The sequence below is a fragment of the Ptychodera flava genome, chromosome 21 (genome assembly GCF_041260155.1).
Source record: "Ptychodera flava strain L36383 chromosome 21, AS_Pfla_20210202, whole genome shotgun sequence".
In the NCBI taxonomy this organism is placed as follows: Eukaryota; Metazoa; Hemichordata; class Enteropneusta; family Ptychoderidae; genus Ptychodera; species Ptychodera flava.
In genome coordinates, this window is record NC_091948.1 from 13769332 (window position 1) to 13785832 (window position 16501).

Sequence of the window (16501 nt, forward strand, 5' to 3'; positions counted from 1 at the left end):
GCATCTGCAATTCACATCCTTTTTAATAAAATAATGTGAAGACACCGATAGGAAGACCGATGAGAAATGGACGGTAACTAAATTAACGAAAAATATGCGTGTGGCTACGCTAAGCAATCACTGGGAACGGTTCCCAAACTGTTACGTAAGGTATATGCACTGTAACCGCATGAAAGATTACACATTGTAACCTGACAAAGTATATTCGTTCGTATAATGTCTATGATCCCTGAACATAAGTGAAAGTGTAACGACATTCAGATTTTTCTGGCAAAAGGCAAGCAAAGGATAGGAGGGACCGCGCATATAGTGTAAACAACATTGACAGGTATTACTTTCACTGCAGCTGTTCTCTCTAGTAATTTCGCGCTTTTTCCAGATTAAAATGGTCCTAGTAAATCAACAAGTGATACCGGGTTATGCGTAGGGCTATCCATAGTGTGTGATAACAATTTACAAAACGAATAAGTGCTTACCAAGCATTGGTCCTTGGAAAGAACATCCCCATTATAAAGATGCCAGTTAAAGGTCCAGTGAAGACACCAAATATTATGTTCGATATTTCTACAAACGACCCAAGGTATGGGACTAGGAATCCAATTAGCACAGTAAACACACCAAGTACGCAATCTGAAAGTAAAGTCTAGGCATTCATGACGAGTGCGAGTAAACATATACCGACATTTGGATTGAATCAATTTTGGTAAATCTAGCATGTGTAATTGTAATCGGTTATTTTCAATTTACAGATCTGATCAGTGGGTCACGTCTTTGAATAAATCCGTTTGATATATGTGCACTGTGATGAAAGTATGATTGCATATGATTGTTAGTTAGGAAAGATTTCACAAAGACTACAAACAAGTGCTCATTTTTGCAATATCCATGATGTTCTAGAGTATCTAAACACAGTAAACAAGCATAGGGTCTGTTTAGCCAGTTGGTCTATTCTGTGTGAATTGTATCGACAAAACAAATATTCAAAAGTATACTTAATGATCTGTGCTTTTCAGTCTCTAATTAAAAATGAAATGTCAATTATTGTTTAAACGGAAATAAAAATATATACGTGCTGCTTTGCTTCACTAACAAGATTAGAACTAATTTTGGATGATAGTGTAGTAATGTTGGTTCAAACTGCAAATGTAAGCTTATCTGCTTTTCTGTTTTCGCAATACACTTGTTCTTATGGGTATTTGATAATATTGCAACTTTTGGCTATGTGACACCTAGTAGCTTTGATAAATTTCAAAAATTGGAAGATCAAATTATCCTAAATTAGTTCCAATCGCGTTATTATTAATACTACGTTCACACTCTAGACTCAATGGTCGCCAAAAAGACGACACCCATAATTCCGGATAGTTTGCCAATAGAAATCTACATGATATCATTTTCATTGTGAGGATTATTCTTATCACAAATAATTAAGTGTACCGGAACGGAGCAGTGATCTTTGTGCCGATGTATAGTCTTTGCACGACAGTATTTTGTTTATGTTGTAGCCATTAATGTTTGGATCATTGAAAAACGTTCCTTTCCTTGATAACTGTAGATTTACTGTATGTGGAAATGTATGTGAAATGCTTATTCGTCTACTTTGAAGTCACATTTTAGATACTTTTTTGTTTTGGGAGCTTTGATGTTGAAGATTGGGGAACTGATATACAGACAAAGAGAGAAATCTAGACACAGAAAAGGAGACAGAATGGAAACAGAAATTCAGAAATAAAGAAAAGGGTACAGAGTGCGAAAAAGTCGACGGTATGTCAGTTCATTCCCGACGAAATATGCTTACAATATGTCAAAAAAACAAGCGCTTATACTGAAACAGGATACATACTCAATATTTTAGACAATTGTGTGTCCCAAGCATCGTTCTTTTGAACTCGATTTATTGTCTTTTCCGATCGCCATTGTCTCCAGGGTTTGATAACATCTTGTAGAATGCATGCCACAGTAGCATTCAGTCCAGAAGAAACGGAACTGCGTTAAGATAACAGTATGACATTTTAATCATATAATATGACTGCATCGATTGGGAAAGAGTATTTCCAGAACCTCTTTTAAACATACTGCCTCATACAGCGCTTGTAATGCTGAAGTCCCCGGAGTTTCAACTTATTGATTGATTAATATAAGTAGAAGACTCAAAGTGCAAGATCCGAGATTGGTTGATGCTTTTATATGTAGATTACATTAATGATAATTGCATCGGTATTGAAATTCATGCTTATGATTCGCTAGGTGCACGTGGCTGGATACCGTACGTTGTGAGTTCGAACCCGATGGAAAGCACTGTATGTATCAACGTGGAATATACATGTGCCTCGCAACAAGCATCGTATACTACAAATATAACTTTTGATTCTTAAAATTATCTCCAAAATTTTCTGAATATTCTGTCATTTCTGACAGGAACATGATATCACTTTATTCATATAACTTACCTTAATGCACCAGCAAAGAGACAGGCGACGAATAAACCTTGCATTCCTCGAATCTGACCAAACTGCGAACTTATGAAATACATCAATATCTGCCAAGATAAATGTTTTAACATGCCTAAAAGACGCCGAAATATGCTCAAAAGTGTATGAAGTTAAGGAATAGATAGTAATATGTCACCACTTACATATAAAAGATTGCGAAAGACATAAAAAGAAAATCAGCGATGAATAAACATTGATTGCAGATTCTGATGTCTCGAATGCATAAACAGGGTAAAGAGTGATATTCTTGACTGCTGTAATCGACACAAATGTACATTCTCCATTCGAACACAAGAAAAGAGAGAGAATAAATCCATACCTGGTCTGCTTTATCGTAGTCAGGCGCATATCGTATTGGCTCCAAATTTGCAGTATCCACTGGAATTAGTTTCGGTAAAGACGAATGCAAAAAAACAATCTGTTCAATTAAACATCCCTACGATGTCCCACTGAAGTCAGCACTGTTGCCGTGCAAATTCATTCACAGACGATCTCGTATAATTTGTGTGTGATTTACTCCGTACACTAAGTGGTTGACGTTGAATTTCACCGGTATACCCACTCCTTTATGATCGACATTTCAAGAATAGGCTAAGTTTCGCTCGTGACACTTGCATTGGCACTGACTATTTGATTGCTTACTACGTAAGACACATCAATCATTTAAAGTCTTTTCGTTTAACTTAGCACGAGATGCAACGCATGTACTGGGCTGTGGGATATTTTCCTGAAAGTATTACAGCCGTGGAAAGCGTTCATGGCTACCGATGTAAGGAAACATTGTACGACTATTTTTTAGCTATGGTGCAACTTCAAAACCTGACAAAGGATTGTAGTGAAACTGAAACGTTCAGCAAACACTTAACACCCAGATTAAGATCGATCGTGAAAGGTTCTTTTCGGAAATAATGCGAAAAATATATTACATACCAAACAGCATAGATGAATCCGTAGAATTAATAGCAGCAACCAATGGTGTTTGATTATCTGGTGCCAAAAAGTTATAAAATTCACGTCAGATGCAAACATGTGAACATGTTATTTAACTGCTACTTGAACAGAGAAAAGCTTCAGTTTTAAGCATTTCGAATTAGTCTTGATGTAGAATTAACTTCTTTTCCTTTGTGAAAATAAATTATTGGTTAGAGGTACGGTAAATAATCAAACCAACTCTGCAAACTCACCGCTATAGTAAGCGTACAGTACTAGTCCATTGAAGAACATTATGGGAAACATGACAAAATTAAATGGGAGGTTGAGTAGTATCGAACTGAAAAACGAGAGACAAAGGTAATATATAAATAATAACAAGGATAGGTATATTTTGACATGCGAGTAAACTTTCTCCTTCTTTTATTTAATCTGAACGTGTAAACTTAAATTGACAGAGGAAGATAAAGTTTATTATCATATACCCATGCCCATATTGCTACATCCTAGTGACGTTCAACGTAAAATATCAGCCGTGATATTTCACGGTAAACGTCGAGATATGCACGATGAACGTCATCAGTTTTAGAGTTTCCCCGAACTACATTAGCAGTTTGTTGGTAAACAACGTAAACAACAAATGGCTGCCGCTCCCCGCCTGCGAAGCGATGTCGCCGACGTAAAAACTTGAAGGGCTTCGAGGAACACGGGTATTTCTGGTTGCAAAATACGGAAATATTACGTTGAGTCTTGAAATGTTTTCCCATGGTATTTTTTGGTCAAGTTTTAGCAAACATTCTGCCGTTCGCACGGCGCCGGCACTGTGCACGGTCTCCACCGAACAGGTAGTGAGCGCGTGGCGTGACAGCGATGTCGCGCGCTCGACGACTGTTGACATGGCAACTCTAAAGGTAAACTAACAAAATGACGTCCCCTCTCTGCGCGAGCTCCGTGCCGTACGACGATCGAAATCAGGATAGATTTAAAACTGAGCAGTTTTTGATCGGTTACAGTTGTAATAGCATATTGCACCTTAAAATGTTCCTTCTGTATGACGATTTTTGTATCCCGGTGTCTTTCATTGAGATATGGACGACTTGCAGCGATGTCGCGCGTGATGTTGACATCTTCGTCGTATACTTTATGAATGAAGCCTGTTCACATAAACATTCTGATATTTATGCGCAAGGCGTAATAAAGTAAAGCCTCAAAATTAAAGGTTTTTCGTTCTATTAGTAAAAATTCCCTAAAATTATGGGCATGGGTATATGATAAATCGGTTATTACCCAATATCGCCTGTTCCTTGTGTCGTATCAGCATTCGTGTCATTTGTGCTGCTTCGTCTCGTGTCCACGTCTTATACATGTAAGTTCTCACAGAATGCATCAGATCTATATGCATGTTTATTTACCTTAGTCGAGGAAAATGACATTACACTTCGCAGTAAAATAATAAATGTGTTTGTATTGTACTCGATATAAACTAAAACATTAGATAAATTTGTAAGATATTGGCATGAAAACATTCAATTGGGTTACAGAATGAATAAGGCAACCGGTAGTTGGACTGTCAAAAGCCGTTAACCCCGGTTAGATCTTCGTTTTACTTCGAGCTCAAAAGTGAATTTTTGTCATCTTTATAAAGTATAACCAGTCAATTTTTGCATGTTTTGCCAAAAAATGTATATAAAAAATGGAGCCAATGAATGTCCATGTGTTCAAAATTTATCAAACAAATTACAGAAAAATTAATCAAAATGAGTAAACTGTTGCATTCAAATTTTGATGGGAAAAATTACATAGCTCAAAGGTTGATACACTGACCCTCGTGCCTAGCACGGACGCACTTAATTCATATCTATATAATAATACGGCCCTTACTTATGACATTGGGGGTGTCAAATCGGTTGTTTAGACAAAGAAAGCATGAGAGACTATATGCAGTCTAAGATAAATACTCCATGTATATTGTTGACCTACGTCTAAGGATCACAGTCCTCGTCCGCATTGCATAAAAGCATTTTCCAATTATGAGCTACGTACATTCATAAGACAGTGAACCACTCTTTTTGATAGTTGGGATTTGGCCGAGCGGCTCTGTCTGTTGCCTCGCTGCTAGGCGACTGGATGCCGTATTTTGTGGGTTCGAACCCGATTGAAAACTGGCAGTATATACTATCAATGCGAAAAAAAACACATGAGTATTTAGGTTTTGCGAAAAAATGAAATATTTTTTTACCCTCTTGCATGACCCAGAGACTTTGCCGACAGGTATCGTTGCACAGTAGCCTGAGATAGACCACCGTCCAGGCTGCCGATTCCAGAACCGAGAAATAGTCCGAAGAATGATAGACGTGATGAAGGGTCTAAGTTGAAACTGTTAATGACAAATCGAATGTAAATAATCGTAATGAATGTAGGTCATGCATTGTTGACAAGGGCAATGAGATTTGTGAACTGTCAATGTACGAAAATTTTGATTTTTCGCTTATACGACTAACATCAGCCCCATAAATTGTGTAGTGTTTGCAGTCGCAAGTTTTGTCCGATGGGTATTTCTGTATCTGCATTTTCAGAAAGCTCGGACGTTTCAAAGGAACTCTTAAAAAGTGATATAAAATTTCAAGGAGGAAGAGTTCAATGAATGCAATAATTGTCTTTCTGAAATGTCTAAAGATGCCGCATTACTATGTATTACTCAGAATGAAATTAATAATGCTGCAATGATATAATTCTGACAGCTTTGAAAAAATGAAGTCCAATAATGTTAGAACATGTGATACATTAAATTATTAAATATTGTCATAGGAAGACCTTTAGGATTTACCATAGATATGGTTGAAGCTTAGGGAGGACTATCTGTTATCTAAATTTAACGAAATAAATCTTTCATTTTTTTGTGACTCGCCTTAAGAATATTTTAGACTAGTATGATGTAACAATTTCTACTTAGAAATTGACATTCAGCATCAGCGCTTGATCATGCAAATTAACAAAACTCAAAAATCTGAAGTCAATATATTTTACATCATGACACCTCTTACTCAAGGAATTTCAGTCTGTTGTCAACTTTGTTGACATTCCATACGTGCTCAATTCCCCCGACTTCATTGGTTCCTAGGACCGCCACCGCCACAACTGATCCGAATATAACAATGAACTGGAATACGTCCGCCCAAATGACTGCCTTCATTCCACCCTGTTAAAAAATAAGATTATCAAATATTTAAAATTAAGTATTAAGCAGACAAATTGAAAACTGACATCCATGAGCAGACAAATTGTAAATTGACAACCATGAGCACATGAGTGAAATAAGAGGGCCATGTCGAGTCCTTATAGAAAATATCAGGCAACCCTGGTCATCCTACATCAGGCAACACAGAGCTTTTCCAACCTGAAAATTTCGTACTGGTTTGACGGACAGGGAACCATGGACCGATTTATTAATTGATAATATTTTTCCTGTCTACAATTACAAACAGCTCGCAGCTTCGGTAGATTGGCCCTAACAGTCCCTCATAGGTACTGCATGGATTTGCTAACGGCTGGCGTCAAAAAGGAAACGTTGTATTATTTTATGCCATTGCCTACCAATGTTGTATAGAAGGTAGCAACTGCACCAACAAAGACCAACGTTTTCCACATGTCGATACCTTGGACTGAAAAGAATAAATTTGAAAGAGACGTTAGTAAGACGTCTCCAAACAATATATATATATATATATATATATATATATATATATATATATATATATATATATATATATATATATATATATATATATATATATATATATATATATATCCACGTACACAAATGAATTCGAGGAAATTACAGTGCTCAATGCGAAAAGCAGAGCGGTATCGATAACAACACACATTATTTCAAGTACAAAGTAATATATATGTTACTTAAGTTTCATGCGTCGTGCAATCTTCAGACAGAATGAAAGGATTCCTAGCTTTACACTCTCATTTATATTTTTTGGACCTACCATTTGATTTCTATGTGGTGTTAAAATTCGTTTGCTTGTGACATTTTGAAACTAAGTCAGAGTGTTTGTTCAACATCGTAGATTTGTCTCTGAGCATCGGTAATGTGGAGCTTTTCTGATATAAAAAGATTACTTGTTACATGGGCACTATGCTTCGTCAATAATTGACCACCAGACGTCAAAGACCTGGCTCTTGTCTTTTATAGACGAAAGAAACTTTGAAGGCTCTGTAAAGTTCCGATATTTTTTTCCTGAATGATTGCATGTGATTAGCGAAGCGTGTCCTTGAGGCGTGAGGATGATCGAACACCTTTTTCATGCTGTCCTCGTTGACACCTTGGCCTTGTAAACAACACATTTGACTTTACAGTCACCCTCCAAGGGGCATGTAGACTTGTCTCTGCAATTACAATCAGCTGGCCGATCTCTACGCTGGTCTCCGGTGATTAACCTCTTATTGTGCGAGTTGATTATACTAGCCACATTCTTCAGAGGGCTGTAACCAACATTGTGTTCCTATGGAAGATCTTACGATAAAAAGTGAAAACCTTTAAGTAAAACCCTTTGAAAGCGTTTGTCAAAAAGTTAAAGAAATTCCTTGCCGATATTAGCTTCAACGCTCTTGCTGAAAGGAGTTTAAACCACGTGAAGTTTCCCGTTATTGTTTTTTCTCGCTGATTGGTTGGTGTAGACATATTTTATCTGTTCGTTGTATCCACTTGTGTTCAGCGCCGTATTGTAGTGACCTTTCTATTAATCATCCTGCAACTATAATTAAAACCATACTTGACGCAATAAGAAAAAGCATCTCAGCTATATCCAGTGATAGGGGCGTCTTTGACAAATACAAAGATCACTACAATACGGCGCCAGGTCTTTGACGTCTTTGACATCTGGTGGTCAATTATTGACAAAGCGTCGAGTTACTCTGACATAAGCAAGCAATGTAATCTCTGTATATTATCAGAAAAGCTATATATTATGAATGCTGGCAAATCTACGCTGTTAAACAAACGCTCTGAGCCTGTTCCAAAATGTCACTACCAAAAAAATCTAATTTTTCAAATTTTTCACCACCTAAAAATAGAATGGTACGTCCGAACCGTATAAATGATAGTGTACAGCTAAGAATCCTTTCACTTGAGTCTAAAGATTGCAAGACGCATGACGCTTAAGTAAAACGTATTATTACTTTGTACCTTTGTACTTAACACGAATGGAACTAAATCAGAATAATTGGATCTTCTTATTTTTAAAATTTATCAACAATGTTAGGTACCCTATAGCTGAAAATAACAATATTACAAATATCTCATAACATATATATATATATATATATATATATATATATATATATATATATATATATATATAATATGTATTGATACATATGATTTCAAAAAATGCTGGATGCATTAAACCTTAGTAATAAATATAAGTATTTATAATTGAAGTAATTTGTGTTATTCTAACGCTCTGTTTTTAGCATCGAGCACTGTAATTTCCAACACGACATCTATGAACTCTGATATGTAAGTAAGCAGAGGTCCTCATAGCAAAAACGAACATGCCTTCTGGAACAAAGTAATATGTGTACGAAACAGACTACTTATCGGAGTCTCTGCTTCAATATGGGGTTCCATCCATTCTGAAAATGCAAAATGTGCACAAATATCATCCTCCGTACCTGCTTCAACTGCCAGTGCTGGTCCCACCATCGTAGTCGCCATGTAAATTGTAGTATTCAATATGAATATCACAGTACATGCAATACGTAGACCAAGGTTATATCGCATACCGACATACTGCAAACAGGGGGAGAGGCTGATAAATCATTGCAATGCTCAACTTATGCATATACAAAGCAGTTTCCTCCCCGTCTATTAACGTTTTGTTGTATACTTTTAACGTAACTCGCGGCTAGACGTTACGTTTTTGTTTCCAAATGTAGATAAAATGAACTTTAACGTTCTATGTTAAAATTTGAGAATGGCTCACGTGAATATATCGAATCACGATACTTTTTTTAAGTTTCAAGTCACATGTTAATTCTAAAACAATGACATTTTTATCGCTCACATTGTCTTCAAGAGTGCGAAATTCAATCGCTGATAAAAACCGTACCTTTTTGTCACTTTACCTATGCCTCTAAAATATAACTGACATTCGCATCGTGAAATCGATCTAAAACTGAGACATTGCTGTTTGTTATCGTGTATATCTCGTGTATTATCAAGTTTAATATTGTAATTCGCTGAGCCACCGACTTACGTGATATAAATCAAAACGTGATAAAATGACATAAATGATATAGCCCTGTCACATTCAAGGATATTGCCATGTAGCATGTACTCATACAGCCCGCCACTGCATTTTGGCACACTGCACATCGCTAGACGCTAGACGATTTATGTTCTTGTTTCTTAGAGCACCAAAGAAGGGACTGTAATGTTCCATGGTAAAATTTGGGAAATTGATGATTTTCGTGAACATATATAGTCACGATACTTTTTAGTTGTATTAACCTTGAAACATTGACATTACGTCTTTTACATTGTCTTCAAGGGTGCAAACGGCAGAACAAAATTCAATCACTGATACAATTGTACACTTTTGTCGTTTCACTCAAGCCTACAAACTATGACTGGCATTCGTATCATGCAGTTAATCTAAAAGAAATTGAGACATTGTTGATTATCGTGTATTATTACATCTCATGTAATATTCAGTTATTGTAATTGGCTGAGCCTCACTCGCTTGATATAGAACGGAACATGATAAAAATGACTTAGGTGATATAGCCCTAACACATGCACTGATATCGCCATGTCGCGTTTACTGAATCACACACCTAGCCTGGCACACCGCGAACGTCGCTTTTGAGCGAGCGTTGGCTGGATTATTTCCTGTATAGCAATTGCTTCATAAGAGTGTGTGGCTGTATTTTCCAGCTGTATTGGAAGACATTTTACTATAACTGTTCAATAAGAAAGCACAACAAGCAACAAACAATATTTAGATTTTGCCAATATTCAAGTTTACCATTCACTTCGAGAAAATGGTGCAGTCCATAGCGGCAACATTGCTTGATTTTCGATTTAAGTTTTCGCTAAAAATCGCATGAAGCTATTCGTTCGGTGTAATAACATTCATAACACATGATAACAGGGGCACGATGCCTTCGGGCAAATGCTCATGACCGTAATATTGCCTTTGGCTCAGGCACCTTCAATTTGAATCTGTCGTTCTTTTATCTTACCTCGTACACGCTCGTTATAGGAAGATTCCGAAAGACTGGTACGAAAAAATACGCAGTAAAGGGGTAGACCCATAAGAACTTGGTGACATACATGAAATATTGAATTCCGTTTATGTATACTTCGGCCGGAAATCCAAGAATAGCTATTGATGACGTAAACGTGACAAATATCGACATAGCAATTGGTACACATCCCATTCGACCATCTGCAACCAAGAACCTGCGAGTGAACATGCATGAAAGGTACCACTTCAAATTTACAGATTAATTAAACTGTGTAGAAATTGAAATGCATATCTTTATTCAATAAGCGGTGAAACTAAAAAATTTGAGGTAAACAATTGTTTGATCTAAAATTGAATATGTCAGCGGATATTTTAATATTCGATAAAACGACAGTTTGTGTAAGCAAATAAAACATGATACACAGATACACAGTTTCAAATTGATAAAAACAACATCCAGAACGGCCTAATTTCTTTCACTCATAGTATTTTCTGCAGATTAAATTAGGGGAATCCCAACATATTACTATCCACTGGAGAAACAAATCGTAAATCTCTCGCATACGAACTATATCATGCCCAAAATCTAATGCCCGAAATCGAAACTTCTCGAAAACAGACTTAGTGTCTACATCAGATGAAATATGGAGTACCAATTTGTGAGAATTAACAATTATTTGACTAATGAACTTACTTTGACGTTGACTTTTGTCCTCCTCCAGCAAAAAAGTGATATATTCCCGTTGCAGCCGAGATGGTCAGCATGGCGCCAAAGATGATATAATCAACTACTCCAAAGGGTACAACGTCAGTGGACATGTTTTTGTAATCTGCAATAGAACTCTTCTGAAATCGATTACCATGGGGACAGCTCATTTATTTTTGTCACCAAGTTTACATACCAGACGCAAACGTGACAATTTATAAACTAGTAGTTTTTACTGTCATCAGAATAGAATTTTCTAAATTGTTTAATATTGAAAGCAGTTTTTAACTAAACATACCTTCTAAAGGGATTTACAATTGGGATATTTTCTGTTACTAGCACTCCTTTTATTTTCACCAAGTTTTGTTTAGATTTGAACATGTTATATTGTTAGCATAGACTACCCTATGTAAATAAAGTCGAATGATGATACCACTACTGTACTATGTCTACTTACACTAAAGCTACTAATCATCATCATCATCATCATCATCATCATCATCATAATGACTATGACATTTAGCGTGTTGTGTTTGAAAATTATCTTCTGATAAACATTTTAACATATTATTAAGCCAAGATTTTGTCATATTAGTTAGCAGTGTAAAAGGCGGAGGTCGTCGGAACTGCGCTACAAGATCGTATGGGACCCATTCACCAACACTGTATCCAAGGTACGTTGGCGATTGATAAAGTTAAAACATGTTAAAAGTAATATACATCGTAACATGTAAATGTTGTAGTGATGTAGGCGTTATGCATCGAGACATCGTGCCTGAAATCCATTGCTTGTGAACAAGAGAGTCGAATAGGTACAGTTGCGACTACTCCTTCCCTTTAATACGGTGTTTTCAATCGGGTTCGAACTCAAAACATATGGTATCCATTCACCTAGGGGAGGAGCAAGAGATAAACCGCTAGCGATCGGCCAAGTCCCAACTCTCAAAAAAGTGGTTTAATAACCGGCTAAGTTATTATATTTTCAAACTGCTACCCCTCCACACGTTGTAGAATTCAGAAGCATCCACGCTCGCACACTCACTTTCACCCATCGCACACTCAACTTAACTCAGAAATTGAAACATCAATCTCATATCCTAATGCTTGACACACAATCACCAGAGACACATTCCCTCAACTAACTCCACCAAACCAGTGCCGGGACTTTTTCAATACAACTACAGGCAAACAGTCGGAGGCCAACATATAATCATGAAATGACATAACTCTTGTTGCATAGAACGTCATATCATGCTAAAATATAGCTGCAATAATTGTAGCCTTGGTTGGTCGTGGGGCTTGGGCTTCTGTCGTGAGGCTCGCGCCTGGTTAGGGGCAAGGCGCGGGCCGCACGACATAAGCCCAAGCCCCACGGCCAACCAAGGCTACAATTACTGCAGCTAGCTAAAATATTGCTATACATACATACATACATACATACATACATACATACATACATACATACATACATACATATAAACACACACACACACACACACACACACACACACACACACACACACACAAATTAATAATTACCTGGGCCGATATAGAAGTGCGACGACAATTACAAACGCCTACGTATCGCGAAAACAGCAACACGCCCCCTGTTAAAGAATGCGCCCCTAGGTTAAACACAACCATTCGTGTAACAGGTTAACGTGTATGTTATAAACCCGATATTACACAGGGACCTTTTGAACGAACTTACCTGGATCAAACACAGTAAACAGTCTGTGTGTGATATAGTTGTGATTACAAACGTTGATCATAATCTCAATATGATCGATGACAATACCATAGAATACACCATAATCTGTCAAACGAGGATAACATATGGTTTCGACGGATAATCAGAGGCTCACCGTTGGTCATGTACCCTGAGGTGGAAGATCTTGCGAGAAAATTTAGGGCAAATTAAAATGCAATTTTGCTGTCAAGGATATCGCCTTATTTGGCTGTGTTTAATTGTGATGCCTGCATGTCTATTGGTTCATCAAAACTAAAGTGCATCGACCATTGCTGTATGATTTATACCTTCTGAGACTTTTGAATGAGATAGAGATACTTGAGAACTTCAAACTTTGGTTGATCCTGATGGCAAATGCATTTTCTAAGGTCGGATTAAGCGAGTTGACTCTTTGAACATTGTGCTTTCTGTTAGTACTATGGTCAGTGCATATTAAATTTCAATCTTATTACTCTCGTCTGTAGCCTGGCAGGCTCACTGTGCGCCCGATGACTCATTAAATTCGTGTTATTGTTTTATAGTGCACTGACAAAGAAAATTCCATCTACAGTAAATGTTTTTTTATTCGTCCCTGGACCTCCAGAGAATTGACAGTTTTTTTATTCGTGCGTGCACCAGCTGAAGTAGCTGTAGCACTTAAACAAAGTCTAGACGTCGAAGTCGTGATTATTTGGGGGCAAAGTGTCATATGAACAGGTCATGACTCACCAAAGTGAACCAGCTGCCCCGGTTTAGACGTTCTACACAGCGATAAGATCTTCGCCTGTTTGTTTCATATCATTGAAATTTTATAAGAAAGCACTTTGCCACAGTGTACGTATCTTAATAATTGTTGTTAAGAGTAAATGCCGCGCAGCTATACTGTTTATCAACCCGTCCAAAAGAAGAATAAGATCTCGCCGATAAGCATGCACAGTTTACCTGGCGGATCAACTTTTAGCCTCTACCCATGTGCGAATCAATTAATTGTGATAAGCAGCTTTGAAGCAGACATTGATACTGTACAAATACTCATATCAGTATACAAACAAGTAGTACCCCGGATTCGAGTATATGTGCTATCAAAGTAGTGTGTCATTCAATGCATTCAATCATGCCTCCATCCAACACACCCCTTACCATCCCGTGCTATGCCATTTAATGATATCTTACCCACTCCTATCCCAATTGTCCATTCCATCCCTCCCTTCAAACTAAATAAATAGCGTTGATGCAACTCCTTTGACTTTTGTATATATAATCCTGTTTTCCTTAGCTGCGTGCAATAACATGCAACGACGGATCAACTGGTCTCTTCAGTGATGGTTTCACACATCGAGCACTGACTATTAAACCAACAAATACTGTGACCAGAAAGTTAACAGTTGCGTAACAAAATGAAGGATATCTGAGGAGATACAATTAGTTTATAAGCCGTTACAATTAGTTTATAAGTCGTGGCAAGTCAGACACAAAGAGTCAACCCTAAAGGAAATAACTGAAATTGGGCATCAATAAGTGAAAGAAACTATGCACTCAAGGATCAATTCTGTTAATTTTGCAACGGAGAAAATTTAATATATGATTACCTTGTAAAACGTTGATAAGTTCGGAATTGTTACTTTGTAGAGAGAAATCACAATGCTTGAAGAGACAAATCATGTATAATTGCGGAAAAACAAAAATGAAAGCTAAGTCTTGTGAAACCACAACGTAATGCCGTTTGATGCCAGGTTTCAGTCGTTACCGACAAACATAGCTACATACTTATGGGAAAACACATTTTACTTAAGCGGACAAATTTTTCGCTGTGTCTATGCATTGAAAATAAATGTAGGTTTTTCTGAATTTCTTTTACCTTATGTATCGCTAGCACCTCTAAATTGAACTCCTTCGCTAATATTGGACCAGCATTGACGAAGATACCGAAGGCTAGGGCAGTAACGAGGCCATTAAAGACACCCCTGTAAAAACACACATCAGACTTAAAGAATATCGTTGGCAGATAATGAGTGAAATAATCAATGTAGTCTAGTCGGAAGGTAGGGTCCCATGCACCCCATGGATGTATTTTTTAAACCCACATTTTTGTAATCCTTAGGGTCTATATTTAATGAATTTTGATGTTCCCAAAATCAAATCGTGTCCCATGGGGTTCATTTGGCGCCATCTTTGCCGCCATCTTGGCCGCCATCTTGGATTTCAACAATGGGGTAGGGGTCACGTATCTACCGCTCGACGGAAACAGAAACAATAAAATACTATGAACGTTACATTTTTAGAAAGCCAAGATCATGGCCTTTTCATTGATATATAACTTAATAGGGATTAATTAATATTCGAACGTCGATTAGACTTTATATCGGCCATTGGCCGTAAATCGTAAAATTTGCTAAATTTCACACCCAATAGTTAAGTTCCCGTTCCTCCAAACAATTTTTCATAAGGTATTTATATATTTTTTGGAAGAACTGAGCGCAATAAACAAGAACAACAACATTAAAAGTATGTGTCTTGAGATTTAGTGGGTGCATGAGCTTGTTTTCTTATTACGCGGTATGCCACATATCCGTGTGTAACATAAGGGGTAGGGGTAATGTTTCCCTTTCTGTTTCGAATCATGAATGATGAAACCATAACAATGTTACATTTTTTGAAAGTGCTGCATCAGACCTTTCTAAAAATATATAGATTTATGGGGTAAAATTGTATATTTAAAAGTTACAAAGCTTAAACTTTCGGTTTGTGTCGATTTCAAGTGATTTTTTAAGAACGAAATTACAACATATGGGGTAGGGGTAATGTTTCACTTTCTGCCTCGAATCATGAATTATGAAACCATATAAGTGTTACACTGTTTGAAAGCTCTGAAATGGCCTTTCCAAACATGTATAGTTTTATTGGGAAAAGTCCATATTTAAAGTTACAAGCTTATGCCTTTCAGTTTGTGTCAATTTTAAGTGATTTTTTAAGAAAAGAAATTACAACATATGGGGTAGGGGTAATGTTTCCCTTTCTGCCTCGAACCATGAATTATGAAACCATATAAATTTTATACTGTTTGAAAGCTCTGAAATGGGCCTTTCCAACATGTATAGTTTTATTGGGAAAGTCCATATTTGAAAGTTACAAAGCTTATGCCTTTCAGTTTGTGTCAATTTTAAGTGATTTTTTTAAACAAAATTTTAATAAAGGGGTAGGGGTAATGTTTCCCGTTCTGTCTTGAACCATGAATTATGAAACAATATAAATGTTATACCGTTTGGAAGCTCTGAAATGGGCCTTTCCAAACATGTATAGTTTTATTGGGAAAAGTCCATATTTTAAAGTTACAAAGCTTATGCCTTTCAGTTTGTGTCAATTTTAAGTGATTTTTTAAACA

The 16501-nt window shown here is 36.9% G+C and overlaps 1 protein-coding gene across 1 annotated transcript; it reads right to left on the reverse strand.

The window, feature by feature from the left end:
- Positions 1-1680: 1680 nt before the first annotated feature.
- LOC139121475 (sodium-dependent multivitamin transporter-like) lies at positions 1681-12643 on the reverse strand. The gene is made up of 11 exons (XM_070686376.1): positions 11379-12643; positions 10680-10899; positions 9108-9225; positions 7017-7084; positions 6467-6621; positions 5662-5799; positions 3677-3762; positions 3423-3479; positions 2812-2870; positions 2451-2539; positions 1681-1986 (listed from the first exon to the last, which is right to left on the reverse strand). Exons 1-11 carry the CDS (start codon positions 11558-11560, stop codon positions 1821-1823), a joined length of 1338 nt encoding a protein of 445 aa, XP_070542477.1. The 5' UTR covers positions 11561-12643; the 3' UTR covers positions 1681-1820.
- Positions 12644-16501: the final 3858 nt, after the last annotated feature.

Bases quoted from the DNA above. Each gene is read 5' to 3' on its own strand.
- LOC139121475 (XM_070686376.1), bottom strand. From the start codon at position 11,560: ATGAGCTGTCCCCATGGTAATCGATTTCAGAAGAGTTCTATTGCAGAT. The intron at 7,085-9,107 runs GTACGGAGGATG...TATTCTTTTCAG, and splicing joins AGCACTGGCAGTTGAAGCAG to TCCAAGGTATCGACATGTGG. The intron at 2,540-2,811 runs GTATGGATTTAT...TTATCTTGGCAG, and splicing joins ACTACGATAAAGCAGACCAG to ATATTGATGTATTTCATAAG.